The 17507-nt window shown below is 47.8% G+C and overlaps 1 protein-coding gene across 3 annotated transcripts in view; it reads right to left on the bottom strand.

Moving 5' to 3' along the window:
* The window catches only part of Sipa1l2 (signal induced proliferation associated 1 like 2), a 167260-nt gene that overhangs the window by 12807 nt on the left and 136946 nt on the right, over window positions 1-17507 (bottom strand). For all 3 annotated transcript variants that reach the window (XM_036187010.1, XM_036187012.1, XM_036187011.1), the window contains 3 exons: window positions 15331-15484; window positions 10569-10788; window positions 4037-4168 (listed from right to left, as the gene is read on the bottom strand). In XM_036187010.1, the coding sequence (XP_036042903.1) occupies window positions 4037-4168; window positions 10569-10788; window positions 15331-15484 (506 nt within the window). The remainder of the gene's footprint in view (window positions 1-4036; window positions 4169-10568; window positions 10789-15330; window positions 15485-17507) is intronic.

Below are 17507 nucleotides of genomic sequence, written 5' to 3'. Positions count from 1 at the left end.
ATTATGTCACCATGAAGTTTATTCCTATGTAGTTGACATTCCTCAATGACCTCCTTTAATGTCTCTTTAACGCCACCCAGAGAATATATAATGATAAAATGTGGAGGAATGAAGGGTGGGGTGGGGAGAGGTGGTGCCCAGTATTCAGTACAAATGGAACCAGCCCCGCAGAAGCCACAGAACAGCCAGATGCACAGTTTCCCACCATTAAGATGAAGGCGCAGAGAGTACTGTGTTGAGTAAGAGCCCCACCAGGAGTCAGCTAAGGTACTGTCAGTGAGCTGCCATCTCTAGGTTGTCTGGTGACAGGTTCCCTTTAGCCTCTCAGCTAATTCTTGACACTGGGGAACTGTGTACTGAGCACCTTGGCAACCAAGCTCCGTTTTTTGTCTACACTGCATGTCGAATCCCGGGCCCTGCACTTTCTGAGACAGGATCTCGTTCTGCTGCCCAGGCAGGTACTGAACTTATTCTCTTCCTGATCAGTCTTTTAAGTAGCTGGGATGACAGGTCTGGCCAAGGTCTGTCTTGGAAACCAGCTCATTAGGTTGGTGGCTTGGGCTGGCCAGGTCCCCATTCTGCAGGGGACAGCAAGACTCCAAAGCTCCACCACAAGGTCTCATGACACATGCCAGAGGGAGGGAGGTCCTACAGAGCCTGTGTCTTCTCTAGGGGACAACGGTCTGCTGCAGCTCTCGTAACATTAATTCCATCTTACTCATTCGCTTTTATGGTTTGGGGTCATGTCTGCTAAATGTTAATCAATATTCAAAGAAAAACTGATTACTGATCGATTTATACAATGCACTATTTTATCTGCTGTTGAATTTTAAAATGGATTTCATCTCTTTTATTTGTCTATGTGTGTGCTGCATGCACATGAGTGTGCACACCCATGCTCACAGAGGTCAAAGGAGGACATCAGGTGTTTTCCTCTCTCACACTCTTCCACATTACTGGCTCAAGAGAGAGTCTCACTGGACTGGAAACTTGTCATTTTGGCTAGACTGGCTGGCTAGCAAGCCCCTGGACATGCTCATCTCTGCCCCACCCCACAAGGCTGGATGACAGGCATGCACCATGTCTAGTTTTTGATGTAGCTGCTGGGGATTTGAACTCAGGTCCTTCTAATTATACAGAAAGTGCTCTTACTCACTGATCAGTCTCCCTAGCTCCTCTGTTCAGCTTTTTGGAATCTGCTGAAGTACAGTTTAAGTTAATTTTCTAGCTGATGTCACAGTAGTAAGGTGGAGCCACAAACAATTTTCCCACTAAAATGTTTCTAAAACATTGTGTATTTCTCTAAGAACTACTCTTTATGGCCATAGGTCAAATACTTAGCATGTAGCACTCTTTCCATCACTATTCACTAATAAAAAGAGAACTATTATACTACTTAGTTCTTCTTAGGCAGTTACTAGAGTAACGTTCCACACATCTCCAAAGCGCAGACCTTGAGTTTCACCTCTAGTTTTCTTGATGAATTGGTTCACTGCCTGTGGTCAGCAAGGTCTGGGAAGGTTTCTCTCTGGAGGGCACGCTCACTGGCAAGCTTCCTGGTGACACATCTGTGGTCACAGTAACACCCCCTCATTCTTTATACTAATCATATTTAAACATATCCAGACAGCTGTAATGGGGGGGGGTGATGAATTTGGTGTCTCAGCTCTACTCTTGAATAGCACAACAAAATCTAAGCCCTTAAGCTTCAGCTCAATGAAGATGAACATGGCCTTCTTGTTTTGATTTTATAGTAAGACTTGTCGTGTGAGTTTTCTGAGGAGATGGAAAGAAACATCTATTCATCCCAGATGCAGACAGCACCCACAACCAAAGAAAAGAGTCCATTCAAGGCAGCCTGGTGAGCCAGTGAGTTTATGGGGGTTACTTCGAGGAGTGTGAGCACCCCGGAGGCCGCTGCATCACTGAGAAGCCCTACGCGCATCCTTCCACCTTCTATGCTCTACCCAAAAGGCCACATGCAGCTGGGTAAGAGGGCGTGGGGATGGAAATCTTAGATCAGGGTCCCCTGAGTACCTTCTTCTATGAGGAAATGCTGTTGGGTTCAATCTGGTGAGGCCGATTTAAGACCAACAGCTCGGAGGAAACAGTTACACTGATGTTTCACTCCAACAGGATGATAAATTCTATTTTTAAAACCCTGTTTTCAGATGTGTCGACTGTCCAGCATGTCAGTATGGGTGCTGGCTGAAGTCTGAATCCAGTAGGACACTTTACCACTACACAGTTAGCAGCTTCTAACAGTGAAACAAACGAGGACATGGATACTAGGACACTACTACCCAGACTGTTTCCAGAAGGATGATGCACTTGTGGGGGAGTCGTGAGGGCATGTTCACTGTGTGCGAGTGTCCCCTGTCAGCTGTCCTCTCTCAAAAGTAAACTCCCCCACTGGCGGATAGCACCCCAGGGGCCTGGGCACAAAGGAGGTCTCTCTAGTATGCCAGTCACAAGAGGAGAGGAAGGGTTAGAGCAGCAGACCTTGGTCTTCTGTAGCCAGATGTCACAGGTAATAAGGTGGAGCCATAAGGTGTCAGGGGCAAGTGGAGGCTCTGAGCCCTGGGGATAGCACATTCTGTTAAGGCTGGAAGGCCCTGACAGCCTTGCCGTGGGCAGAAGGCAAGGAAGCCACATCAAACGACCCCACTTCAATTCATCCACTGGGAAAGGCAGGATCAGAAAGAATGTCGCAGTGTCGAGTCTGTATGTAGAGTCTTCTCATGGGCCAGTGTGTTGAGAGCTTGCTCCCCAGCTGGGATGATGCCTGGGGAAGTTGTGGAAACTGAAGAGGTGGGGTCATGCTGGATGAAGTCTGTAGCCAGCCCCACTTCCCGGTCGGCTGTGATGTGAATGAGTACCCACGGCCACGGCCACGGCCACGGCTTGCCCACCAGTGCGCCTTCAGTGGTACCTCTCAAACCATGAGCTAAATCAGGTTTGTCCCCCCACAGGCCATTGCTTGGCGGTAATTTGGTCACAACAACGAGAAAAAGAACACAAGTAGTCAATGGCAGAAGCTCTAAGAGTTGTGGCCCCGGATCACACAAGACCCAAACAATGGGAAGCAGCTTCTTCATGGCCTTTGTGGACAGTTCCCCATGACCTGGAGAAGAGTGCTGCTCCCCAGTCACAGCATCAGTGGTGACCAAAAGCAGTATGGCAGCCAGAAGGGCTCTCAGAGCTCAACTGACCCACCTCAGCCCTCCGACCAAGAGGCTTAAAAAGACCCATTGCAGCCCACTGACCCACAGGCTTAACTGACTCTCTGTAGCCCACGGATTCACAGGCTTTACTGACCTCTCCAGCCCACCAATCTACAGGTTTAACTAACCCACTGACCCACAGGCTTAAGTGGCCCTCTGCAGCCCATTGACTCACAGGCTTAACTGACCCATCAACCTACAGCCTTAACTGACCCTCTGCAGCCTGCCAATCCATAAGTTTAACTAACCTACTGACCCACAGGCTTAACTGACCCACTGCAGTTTACTGACCTGCTGATCCACAGGGTTAGAAGAAGCTGAGGCCCACACAGCTAGAAGGACTTGCCAGAGCACACAATCCTGCCAGTCTTCTGTACTGGCACTAAGTCAGCACCTGCTTGTCCTACCAAACTTGGCAGCTTTGGCCTCTCGAGAGTTCTCTCCCATGTCACTTTAGTGTGCTTCAAGGGCAGAGACCATGGGAGCTAGGCAATCATGCATGCTTTTCACACAGGGAAATGGAGCCAAAGAGGAAAAGGGGCTTGTCTGATCAGGTGGCAGTTGGTATCTGGAGCAGAATTTAGGGTTTGAAGTCCCTTGCCTAGCACTGATTTCACCAAGTGACTTGACCATATCTAGATGCTTCCTTAGAACCAAGTCTGCCCCTATTTCATCTTCAAAGACGGGCAGAGCATTCAACATTTGCCAGATGATCCAATACATAGACATGTGTTCCTAAGCTGCAGTATAGGCCCTGCAGGAGCATGCTCCCTGGGCACACAGAGGGGCCCAGGGTATGGGTGAATCTTTACCTTCAAACGCTCGTGCAGCATCCACAAGATGGGACCAATCTAACCCTGTGGCTGTGTCTGGTAGTGGCATCAGGCCGGGATCTGCACACTTGGATTTATCCGATAAGGACCCGTCGGAAAACCAGAACTCATCTGAGTAGAAACAAAATCAGAGTGTAAGTCAGTCAGTCTGTCTCCACCCAGAATCACAGCATTGTCCCCAGAGTCTGGCAATCCATTAGTCAGTCAGTCAGAACATAGGTACCATTGCCCTCAAAGAGAGTCAGTCAGAAGGCCGGACAGTCACAGCATGGGTACCCTCACAGGGAATTAGTCAGTCAGTCACAGCATGGGGACTACCATCCAGACAGGGAATCAGCCAGCCAGCCAGTCGGTCAGAGCATGTGCACCATCACCCTCATTGGGCATCAGTCAGTTGGTTCGTCATGGCATGGGTACCATAGATCCCATAGAGTACATCAATATGAGCACCACAGTCTCCAATACAGTCAGTCTGTCAATCCATTAGTTACTGTCTACATGGTCAGTCACAGCATGAATAGTGCTCCCCACACAGAGCCAGTCAGTTAGGTCACAGCATGGTTATCGCTGTTCCCAGTCTGTCACAGTATAAGCACCACACTCCTTGTCTGGAGTCAGTCAACCTATCATTCCATTAGTCACTGTCCTCACAGACAGTTAGTCAGCCAGAGAATGGGCACTGCTGCCCACACAGTGTCAGAGAGTCAGCCAGCCAGCCAGAGCATGGGTATTACCATCCTCAGAATCAGCTACTCACAGTATGAGTACTATTAGTCCCTACCTAGAGTCTGTTAGTCTGTTGATCTGCTAGTCCATCAGTCCCTGCATAGGTACCATTGTTCCCACAGAGCCAGTTAGTCACAGCAACAGCACTGCTGATCCTTCCAGGGTCAGAGAGTCAGTAAGCAGGTCTGTTAGTCATAGCACAGAGAGCATGTCCCTACTCAGTCATGGCGTGAATGTCATGGTCGCCACTGAGTTGGTTATGGCACAGGTACTGCCATCATCTCTCACAAAGGGGCCTGGGAAACTGTATAAAACATGCCCTGTTAAAATAGGAAATATTAACCCACCCCAAAGAGGTGGAGGTTTGTCATAGCCACCAGCCCACACGAGACCAGCTGGACGGTGGAGAGCAAGCAGGGGTGGTCAGCATGGAGCCTTGCAGAGGAGCATCCTCACTTCACACTCTTGCAGAAGCTTTCTGAGGCCTGGGATAAGGTCTTGTTTCCTCAGGGTAGCTGCCCCCCTTTAAAAAAATGCCTCAACCTTCACACTGCCTTGAGACTGCCTGGTAGCAATCTCTTTTCTGATGATTTCCAAAGTGTGAGGAGCAAGGTCAGCAAAGCTGAACGGTAGACATTACAGACCCAGAGGTAGTGAGGCTACCTCAGTGAACAGATGAGAAAAAGAAAGGATGTCTCTTCACGACCTATGTGCAGATGTGGCTGCCCGCCCACTCTTCTGACTTGACAGGACAGTCCTGCTGCTGCACCAGAAGCCTCCCAGCCCTCCCTCGCTTCCTGGAATGCCTGACAGTTCTCCGTCAGCAGAGCATGTGTGTTTCCCTACCATTCCTTTGCTCCCGAAGCTCTCACAGCAGCTCCTTAAGTGCTCAGGACATTAATAACACTCATTGTTAAGAACTCGCTATGCATCAGAGAAGAAATTCTGAAAGGGCCTGACCGGACGATTTCAAAGTGCCTTTTCTGAACCTGCCCAGAGCATTGCATGCAGCTGCTTGTGGCTGCATCTGACTAATGAGACCAATCAAAGTAATGACCACCTGGCTGGCTGAACCTGCAATTAAGTTCAGGGGCGTAATTAAGCAAATGCACCTGTGATTTCTACACCTCCATCCTTCTGGGAAGCTGTGAGGTGCTGGCATCTGGAATGGGACAGACATCATTCTGCACATGTGGCCTTGAAGGACACCCACAGCCTGCTCCCACTCTACAAATGCAGCCTGCTCCCAGTGACAGTGACACCAATCAGCCGGCGCTGTTTCCAGGAGACCATGCTGAGGAGTAGTGATGGCTGCCAATGCGTTCCCAGTCTCCACTGAGGAAGCACTATGGCAGCCTCTCCCTGGACATCTTTACAGTAACAGCAGTTCCTGCTTGCCCTCTGCCATTGTCAGGTGGTAAGCCAGCAGCAAAGGCTGGAGTAGGAGCTGGGAGAGAGAGAGATGTTTGGGTGTCTCCTCCGAGGCCTTCTCTGGGGTGCACTGGAGGGGCCACTGGCCAGTGCTGGGAAGAAGACAGTGGCTGGTGTTGTTAGCAGAATGAAAGGGACAGTGGCTGGTTCTAACTCAGAAGGTGGGGTGAGAATGAACACCCTCCTGTGGGAAGGTCACTCCCCCAATTACTCAATGAAACAACCACTTGGCAGTCTTGGGCTAAAATTTCAAGCTGTTTCTGAGGCAAGGCACAGATTAAGAATCCTGGGGCTGAGGGGCAGATGGGAGTGACTGAGTGTGCAGATAGGTGCAACTCAGTCAGCCCCAGAGTCAGTCTGCTCACAGGGGAACCCAAGGGCAGTCACTGCTATGCGGCACAGGGGTCTCAGGAAGTGCCCTGCATAACCCTCATCTCCCGCAGCTCTCAGCCATGCAGGGAGCCAAGGGTGAGCACAGCATGCAAAGCTGCTCAGGGTGAAGGGAGCTTTGGCAGATCAATACTGGGGAACAGGCGGAGAATGTGTGAGAAGTCCCCCTGGCTGGGCTCCAGTGCTGTCTTTAGAGTGACTGCTCCATCACATCATTAGGAGTGGGACAGCCGAGACACAGCTGGGGCTCCGCCCTTGGGCTCTGTCACTAGGAGACAGGCACACACTGGGCTTCCTGAACCTTTTGAAAAAGACAGGCTAGGTGATGTGCTGTGAGATGGAGTCCTGTCTAAGGAGGTGACACTTGCTTGAGGTCCGTGTGACAAGGGGGAGCTGGCAGACAGCTGACACGCTACTGGCATAAAAGCTTGGGATGAGTGTGGGGAGATCTGAACCTTAGCCTGACTTGACCTGAGCAGCCTTAGGCTGTGGCTGTCTTACAGACAACCCAGGAGCTACATGTGCCTTTTCCAATAATCAGAATCTGGCACACTTAACATTATTTTTCTTCCATTGAGTAGAAATGAAGTATTTAAGAACAAGATCAGCCTTTTAAAATTCTTTTTGTCCAAAGACTCAAACCAGCAGCAATCTGTTAGGTCTTTAACTGACACACCCCTCTGCCTGTGTTACTGGATGCGACACTGGGAAGCCAGCAGGAACAGTCACCATTTCAGAGGACAGTGGAACCAGTGAGGACCCATGAGGAGCCAGGGATGGTAGATAAACACTGTCCATGGTCTGGTGGGATTGCATATGGTGGGAAGGAGGAGTCACCACTATGCCTGTGATACTACACTCAATATGTATTCTGTTCTCCAGTGACAGACGGATGGCTTCTAGAAAAGACTCCCTTGCCATAGCTACCCAAAGCTATCCTTTCAAATCCAACTCTTCAAAGCCTTGGGGTGCCTCAGGAGATTCAGAAAAAAAGTGATCAGCTAGGTGACTGCACTGACTAGTTCCCTGGCCACCAGCTCCCTGGGCAAAGTCGCAGAGCCTACAGCATGTGACTGACTCCCAGAACAGCATCTGGCTCCTCACAGAGCCAGGGAGGCCTGTGCTATGTAACAGTCAGGTCAGATAAGATGATACACTTAGAGAAGAGAGAAATATGAAATTAGAATAGGGGTACTTCCTGGGGTCCCCGAGGAGGTGAAGAACAGAAGGGGGCCTGGTTGGCCTGAATGCATTTCTGGGTACAAGTGGACAATTATCAGCTTCACCTGGACAGAAACATGCAATTTCTCTGCTTGATTATCTCTGCCCATGCTGCATGAGGACCTAAATTTTAGGGGTGGCTAGTGTCTAGGCCCTGTTGCCCATCCAACATGTTCTTTAGCCCTGGACACCAATCTTGTAGATTCCTACTCTCCCTCCACCATGCTGACTATGCCTGACTTTATTGGTGTTATAACACATGCTAAGGGGCCACCCTGACAGCATCAACTAAATGGGTCTTGAATGTGAACTTTATAGATGACAATAGTGCATCCTAGTGTCAAAAGGTTGGCTCCATCTGACACAAAGAGCTACCCAAGCTAGAAGACATCACATGGACACTCCACGCCTTCATGTGACACAATGTTTGTCTCTTGAGAATCTAAGAGGTGCTCCCGGGCACATGCTCTTCTGTGTTCAACACTGAAAGACTGCTTCTGGGGTCAGAGTTCACACTGCAGCAATTCAGAGTGCTGCCAAGTCTCAGAGGGCTGTGTCCCTTTGGGGGGTCGGGGTCTGTGCACTGGTTGAATGGATTCTGAGGAGACAGATGGAAACTGTCACACAGGTATCAGAGGTGGTCATGGACCAGGAACTAGCATCTTCCAACTGGATCCTGGATGCTTAAGATTCATGGGCGGCCAGAAGGGAATCAGAGGTTTTTTTGAGAAGATAAATCACTACACGTTATTTCAAGGCTTCTTATTTACATCCAGTTACACATTACAGTTAGTATTTCTACTACTACTGCAGAGTTCTGAGCAGTTTAAGGCTGGAGGAGACACATTACCAAATACGAGTGTTTTACGATATTGCACTTAATAGCAAGGGCATGTAAAGAAGAGACAAGAACATGGTACAAACATCTTGCTTCTTTCCTCAGTATGCCTTGATACTGTGGACATATATGGAAGAATCCAAAGAGAGCATGGACTATCTGTCATTCAGAGACGAGAAAAGGCCGAGGAACTTTAACTGCTGATGCTAAGAAAGAGGCCAGCACGAACGGCTACATATTCCAGCTACAGGACATTACAGGACATCAGGTTTGCTATAGGTGAGAGGGCAGGAGGGAAATTCAAGGCCATGAAGCTGAGCTGTATGATGCTGCTGAGGCAGACACATGCTACTGGCCATCTGTACAGAGCATGTGCAGAGTGGAACCTAAAGCATGAGCTACAGCCGGCTGACTACGATGCATCTGTGGGCTCGGATGTAACCAAAGTGCCACGCTGCCTCTGGTGGGGTGGGGGGAGGGCAGCCTCGCACTGATATGGGAAGAGTCTTCCAGGAGCAGCGAGTGTGTGGAACTACAGTATGTTCTGTTCATCCTATGAAACCTAAAACCTGTTTAAGAAATGAAGTTGATTATTATTATAATTATTACTATTTATTTTAAGAAATTGAAGCTAAAAAGCTATGCATTTTTCAAAGGCAAACAAAAAGAAGGGCTGAATAGAAAACCTAGCAACACAGACCACTTGTACTATGGGAAATAGAAAAAAATAAGGGCACAAAACAGAATTTCAGTAGCTTCAAAAAAGCTTTTAAGAAACACTTAATGGGCCAACCTGAGCTACACAAGGCCCTGTCTCAAAAGAGGATGCGTGGTTATGCCATTTAAAGGAACATAATAAATGTGTTTGTCTGAACTTTTGTCCTGCCATTGAGAAAGTCAGAGATTTTATAACAGGCAGGGTACCATGCTCCTGAAGAAATACATTACGCACTGCACTAGATTAGGTTCTCTCCAAGCTTGTTAAACATTATTAGAAGCCTTATGTCAGATAACTTGGGATGTTTATATACACTGCAGAAGTTGAATTAGCTCAAAAGATGGTTCTTTTTATGCTGAAATTTAAAAAAACAACCTGAATATAAATTTATGGTAAAACTGTTATCTTTTCTGTAAAATAGGAATGGGGGCAAGGGCGCAGAAATTAACATTTAAAAAGTATCAAAACCTAACACACTGAGACCAGGGAGCTGGCTCCGTGGGTAAGATGCTCACCGTGCAAACGTGAGGGCTTGAGTTGGGACCCTAGTACCCATGTAAAGGACAAACATGCTGATGTACGCTTGTAACCATAGTGCAATCCCAGGGACACGCTGGCCAGCTAGGACAGCTGAAACGGCAAACCCTGGGTTCAGTAAGATACCCTGTCCCACCCCCTACCCCACATATACATACAACACACACACACACACACACACACAATTAGAGTTTTACAATTTGAGCTGGCAATCATCAGCTTGACTGGTGACCAGGGTGCAAGCTGGGGCACAAGGAAATAGAGATGACATGTAGAGGGTCTTAAAGCCAAGCTGGGTCTCCCAGTATCCCCTGCTACCACCTGTTGTTACTGGGACCATGAAAAGGGAGGGCTGGGAGGTTTGACAACCGAAAACTCACTCCATGCCACTGTGCTTTTTGCAAAAGTTAGGCTTTACACATGGCTTCCTTCAGAGAGAAAGTGAAAACAGTATTTGATAATAATATCTAATGTAAACCACCTTGCAGTTTTGCTGTTTGAAAATGAGTTAAAAGACAGCGAAAACAGTGCCAAATAATTGACACCTAATTCCACATGTGCACTGGGGATATTCAACTTGAAGAGCACGTGAACCCACAGGTGTCCCATGTGCCCACCCAGACAGCCAGGGTGGCCCGGCCTCCACTTACTCCGTAGGCTCCCCATGCTGGGAGCTGGGTGGGTCCTCGGAGGCAGCGTGCTGTGGTAGGGTGGAGTGGTGCTGAACAGAATGTCATTAGGCAGGGCCTGGTCCAGGATGGAGCTTCGAGAACTGGCAAAGGAAGAGCCCCTGCGGTTGCTGCAGACACTCTCATCGGACAGGGTTCGGTACAATGACCTCCTCGGAGACAGGTTCCCATAGAACGAAAACTAGGGGTTGAGCAAAGCAAAGGACATTAACCATCTGAAGGTGTCAGGAGTAGTGGTGCACACATAGAATCCCCAGTGCATGGGAAGCTGAGGTGGTGGTGGTGGGGGCGGTGGTGGGGGGACTGAGTTCAAGGCCAACCTGGGTAACATAGCAAGTTACAAGCAAGTCTAGGTTACCATACCAAGACCATCTCAAAACCTAATAAAACACCCAAAATAAATACGTAGTTAGAGTTGTCTGACGGTGCGATCAGTCTTCTATTAGTCCAGGAAAGCCACATGCAGGGAGGCTCTTGTATCGTGCTTAGAGTTCCCTCCTCTGACATTCTGTGAAGCACTAGTACAAATTAGACATGTACAGGTTTATTAATTCTGAAATGTTAAATGGAACCATAGAGAGGCAAGTGCTCTTGGTAATAAACAAGGTCACCATTTCAGACAACTGGTATTCACAAAAGCACACACTGTGGCTTGATGGTAATTGGAAATGACTACATTTTAATATTAGGCAATTGACAGTAGGGAGGTTCAACTGAGTCTAACTCAACTAATTCTGAACTCTGACATTTGCTGAGCCACATGAATGGGCTCAGGAAAAGTAGTTTAAAACCAGTAAATTCTACTGTCCATGTAAACATTACCACTCGCAAAAGTCATTATAATTGTTGGAAACTGAATTACAATCCATGGGACAAAAGTACTGCCAGGGTCAGTTTTGTCAACTGACATTGTCTAGAATCACTGGGAAGAGTGTCTCAAATGTCTTCCCTGGGTGAGTCTGTGGGAATGTCTGTGGGAGGTTGTCTTAAACTAAGTGGTAAGGGATGACCCAGCTCACTGTCGGTGGAACCATTCCCTAGGTACGGACTCCTGAACTGTATGCAATAGAGTGGAGACACTGAGCTGTGCACAAGCAAGCACACATGCACCCACTTCTATTTGTTCTTGTCTGTGGATGTGAAGTGACCAGCTAGCTGTCTGAAGTTCCTGCCTTGACTTCTACACATTTATGGGCTGTAATCTGAAATTGCAAGATGAAATAAAGAGAAATCTCTTCTCAGTTGCTTTCTTTAAAAAAACAAAAACATAAAAAACAAAAACAAAAACAAAAACAAAACCCGCAAGAGAAATGAAAGTAGGACAACCAACTCTAAGGAAACCACTAACGTCACTGTGTGTTAGCTCTCAGACCCAATAAAACAAATCCCAACTAAAGCAAGGACTCACAAAAAGTCAGGCCCGATTTCAATCTCCATGGCTTCCTTGGCATACTGAACCACTTTCCTCTCATGTAAATACCATTTCTAGAACACTCATTTCTAATACAGAAAGAAGTGGACATTAACATTTCTGGATGTGGCAAGGAGGCTAGAAATCTCTCTATTGTCCATGTTCTATTCACTCTGTCTGGCCTTTTTAGTGAAGAATGCAGCTGGTATGTGTGAACTGTAACTCTCACTTGTACTGGGGAAAGGAAGTGATTATCTTTGAAGAAAACACACACATCAGGCCCAAGTTCACCCATTCTGAGACGCTGCATGCTGTGGAGTCATCTGCCCTTGAACCCAAGCACATACAGTTTCCTAACTGGGATCTGACACAAGCTTTACGAACAAGGCTCATTGTGAGGTACTCTGGTGGGATTCCCTTTTCATACCCCCAGCAAGTTCTGTACGGCTGAGTGCAGGCGCTAAGATGAAAGTAGATGGGAACGGGGAGGGGGAGGGGGAGGGTAGTGCCTGATGGTGCTGTTCTGGGAACACAAGACAGCTAACTGTGTGCTGTTCACAATGGGAAGGCAGCACACAGCTGCCTGCTCACTGCCATCCCAGGAAATGGCTCACTTTCCCACTTAACCCAAAGAAGCTTGGATTACAAGTGAGAGAGGGGTTCTCTTCTAGTTCCAAAAACAAGTGTTTGCCTCATATTCTACCAGCTGAACCTCAGTTATTGCAAAAAGGAGTGACTGGAGAAACTTAGGCTCTTTTAATACTTTGAATTATTTTAAAAACTATTTTGTTGCATTCACTGATTTATTGTGTGTAGGGCTCATATCTGCCATGGTACACAGGTGGAGGTCAGAGGACAACTTGGGGGCGTCTGTCTTCTCCTTCCACCATGTGGGTCCTAGGGACAGAACTGAGGTCATCAGGCTCGGCAGCAAGTGCCTTTAATTGCTAAGCCATCTTGGTAGTTCCTAGTTTGCATTCTTTTAAAAAGTGGTTTATCTTTTATCTGTGTCTGTGTGTGAGAGAGAGAGAGAGAGAGAGAGAGAGAGAGAGAGAGAGAGAGAGAGAGAGAGAGAGAATGAGAATGAACTTGGGGAGAGCAAATCAAACACCAGTGCATTCTTTTTTTAAGAATGCGCTGCTGATCATGAGGATGAGAAAGTACTGTCTTTCTGAGCTTTGCAACTCTGGCAGAAAACAGGGTTTGGTGGTAGATGGGGTTGCAATTTAACCCCATCCACTGCAGGAACAGACAGCCTCCCAGGAAGACCTGGACAGAGTACAGACTAGAGGTCCTGGGTGAGTTAAGCAGTGTGGCTGAGGTTTGACTTCCAGCTGTCTAGACACTGTGTTAGGCTCCTATGCATCATTTCGTAGCATAGTTATTGCCCTCACTTTTTTTTTTTTTGGCTTACAGCATCTTTTATTATTATTATTATTATTATTATTATTATTATTATTATAATATTTGTGTTTTAATTTTACATATCAGCCATAGGTTCCCCTGTCCTCCCCCCTCCCACCCCCACCCCCACCTTCCCCCTAACCCCTCCCCTCCATTCCCATTTCCTTCAGGGGATTCAGCTCAACCTGATAGATTCAGTCCAGGCAGGTCCAGTCTCCTCCTTCCAGGCTGAGCAAAGTGTCCCTGTGTAAGCCCAAGGTTCCAAACAGCCAGCTCATGCACTAAGGACAGGTCCGGGTCCCACTGCCTGGGGGCCTCCCAAACAGTTCAAGCTATTCAATTGTCTCACTTATCCAGAGGGCCTGATACAGTTGGGGGCTCTACAGCTTTTGGTTCATAATTCATGTGTTTCCATTAGTTTGGCTATTTGTCCCTGTGCTCACAATGGAGTACCACTCAGCAGAGAGAAACAATGACATCATGAGGTTTGCAGGCAAATGGATGGATCTAGAAAAAATCATCCTGAGTGAGGTAACCCAGACTCAGAAAGACAAACATGGTATGTACTCACTCATAGTAGGATACTAGATGTAAAACAAAGATGACTAGACTGCTACACAACTCCAGGGAGGCTACCTAGAAAATGGGACCCTAGGAAAGACACAGGGATCACCCAATGACAGAGAAATGGATGGGATCTATATGAACAACCTGGATGACAGTGGGAGTAATGAAGGGCAAGGTTCGAGGGAAAGAGAGCTTAGGGGAGCAGGAGATTACAGCTGGATCAAGAACAGAAAGGGGGAACAAGGAATAATAGACCATGATAAATGAAGACCACTTGAGAACAGGAAGAAGCAAAGGGCTAGAGAGGTCCCCAGAAATCCACAATGATACACATCCACTGTAGACTACTGGCAATGGTCGAGAAAAAGCCTGATCTGACCTAGTCTGGTGATCAGATGGCCTAACACCCTAACTGTTGTGCTGGAACTCTCATCCAATGAGAAGCGGATGGAAGCGGATGCAGAGATCCAAGGCCAGGCCCCAGGTGGAGCTCCAGGAGTCCAATTGTTGAGAAAGAGGAGGGACTGCAAGAGTGTGAATTGTTGAGAAAGAGGAGGGACTGCAAGAGTGTGAATTGTTGAGAAAGAGGAGGGACTGCAAGAGCGTGAATTGTTGAGAAAGAGGAGGGACTGCAAGAGTGTGAATTGTTGAGAAAGAGGAGGGACTGCAAGAGTGTGAATTGTTGAGAAAGAGGAGGGACTGCAAGAGTGTGAATTGTTGAGAAAGAGGAGGGACTGCAAGAGTGTGAATTGTTGAGCTCTCACTTTTTTTAACGTCAGCATACAAAGGCCACTTGCATATGTTCATGTAGCAGGTCATAGCTGGACCTAAGACCTTAGGGGAGCCTGCCTGGCTTTCAGAGCACCTTCAAGAATACCATGCTCCCCACCCTAGCCTCCTCAGGCTTTCTTGCCCTCTGAAGGAATTACAGAGCTGGGCTGCAGCTCTAGAGTATGCCTAGAGTGTGCAAGGCCTTGGAGTTCCATCCTCAGTACTAAAATGAAAACAAAGCAAAAAGCAAAACAAAAACAAGCCTGGGTGGTGGTGGCAGCACACACCCTTAATCCCAGCACTCAGGAGGCAGAGGCAGGCCAGCCTAGTCTATACAGCGAGTTCCAGGGCAGCCACAGCTACACAGAGAAAAACTTGTCTTGTAAAAAAAAAAAAAAAAAAAATCCCAAACCCAAACCTGACAACTGTGGCGGTGGCAAGGGCCATTCTGTTCAGGACTGTTGCTGGGACCACAGAAAAGCTTGTGGAGGAAGGTACCACGAGCACCCTAGTTGCTTCACACTGACTGTAAGTGTTCCTGGTGACTCCAAAGCCCCCACAGTCACTTACCTTCCGTCTTCCCTCCTCCACTAAGGGGCTGTCAGGAAGCATCAACTTCAGAAAGTCATCTTTGGATAAGACGTGCTGAGTTTCCGAAACAGAGTCTCCCACCACTGCTGGATGCTGAGTGGCTGTGGACATGATGTCCATCTCGCCATATATCCTGATGGAATAAACCAGAACATAAGTTCAGAGGAGCTGCAGCCTACCTAGAAGACCCTTGGTGGTCAGATGAAGGTCCAGGAAATGTTTGAAGGCTGAGGAGGAGACAGTCCAGTATGAGGATCTGAGTTCAGTCTCCCAGAACCCAGATAAAAAAAAGTCAGGTATGGTGGTATGCTTGGCACTGGGAAGGCAGAGCAAGTAGATCCGTTAGGGGCTTACTGGTCAGCCAGTCTAGACTAATCAATCATCAAGCTCCAGGCCAGTGACAGATACTGTCTCAAAAACCACAGTGGGGCTGGGTAGTGATGGCACACGCCTTTAATCCCAGCACTCTGGAGGCAAAGTCAGGCAGCTTTCTGTGAATCTGAGGCCAGCCTGGTCTACAGTTCTAGGACAGCAGGAGCTGTTACACAGAGAAATCATCTGGACAGACAAACAAACCAACAATCACAGTGGTGGGTAGAGCCTGAGGCATATTGGCCAAGGTTATTCTCTGGTGCGCGCGCGCGTGCACACACACACACACACACACACACACACACACACACACACACGAAAACAGGGTGGTTCTCAGCTCTGGCAATTCACTGTCATCCCCACATCATCTCGCATTTGAAATGAGCTTAAATATAGTTAGATTTCTGAATAATTCAGAGACAACTCAGATCTACTAAGCCCAAGATGAAAACACTACCAACTTTAAAACAAAGCACACTTCACTCCTAAACTGTGTCAGAAAGTAGCTTCCATAATCATGAGACACCGTTAGGAACTGTAGCAACACGCACCCTCCCTGAGGCCGGACAGCAGGACCCCAAGGCTGCCAGAGAGAAGGCTGCCCCAGGTGGCCTGGGTTTAAGAGAAAATGGCTGAGGCATGAGCTAAGCAGGTTTTATTATTGGTGACTTAACAAAGCTGTTTGGATAAATAAAGCCACTGTCTTCCTTAATTACAAGGATATGAAGATGTATGTACAAGCTACAAAAGCCTGCCATGTTGAATTACTGTGATCAGGTCCTTTCCATGAGAGACAGGGGAGTTACTTTGGAAAGGTCTGTGGTCAAAACATGATCTGAGCAGCCAGACGCTCTCAGGGACTCAGGATAATCAGGCTGGATGATCTGTGCTACACAACTGTAAACACAAGGCTCAGGAACTGGCCACCCACAGCAGGGAACGACAGAGGGTGACCCTCAGGTCCGTGTAGCACTGATATGCCTGTTTTCGATGAAACGCTACCTCATCACAGTGAGACGGCTCTCGGGGGAGTGAGTAAGATACATACCAGGGCCTGTTCATAGTGACTAGGCCTCGTGGGAAACTGTGGCTTTCTGCTTGTCCTTCCCCACCTTGAAGTTCAGATGATGTGCTGACAATGTGAACAGAGGGGCTAGGACAGGAGCTCTCCAGACCTTTCAGACGTGACTGGAGAGGGGACAGGCCTGCGTGATGACAGGGCATGACAAGGGCCACCAGAACCCCAAAACCTTCGGGACTTTTGCAGATGAGCCTTCTAGGGAGAGAGCCACACATGGCTTTTAGGAATGGCATGTCTAAGAAGTACTTGACTCTGGGTCCCAATACTGGGACTTGGGCTGGGATGTGCTCAAGATCATCAGGCCCTATTTGATTTGAGGGAGACACAGAAAAACCCCCAGCTGCAGTGTGGAGAAACAAAACAAAACAAAACCGTGATCATACAGCTCAGAGAGTGTTTCTAGCTTCCCTGGGATAAGAATCACCAGCATTCTCTGCTAAACTAATTCTGGAAAAATGTGTTCAATAATGTGCTATAAATATGCTCCAAAGGTTTATTCTGTGTTGGTCACTGTGACTACACAGGGACCCTAGAAGACCCCTAGTCCGAATGTGTAGACATATATGCATGTAGGAAGTATACAGAAGGTGCAAAGAGGAGCCCACCTGGGTGGAGCTGGCCGGGTAGGTGCTCAGAAGGCTGTTTGGCAGGAAGCAGGGACATACTCAGGTACCAGGCACAATTGCTCCTCTGCTTTTATTAT

The sequence above is a fragment of the Onychomys torridus genome, chromosome 5 (assembly GCF_903995425.1).
Source record: "Onychomys torridus chromosome 5, mOncTor1.1, whole genome shotgun sequence".
NCBI lineage: Eukaryota > Metazoa > Chordata > Mammalia > Rodentia > Cricetidae > Onychomys > Onychomys torridus.
Note: the sequence above shows the minus strand (reverse complement) of the source record. Positions and strands in the feature narration are given on the sequence as shown.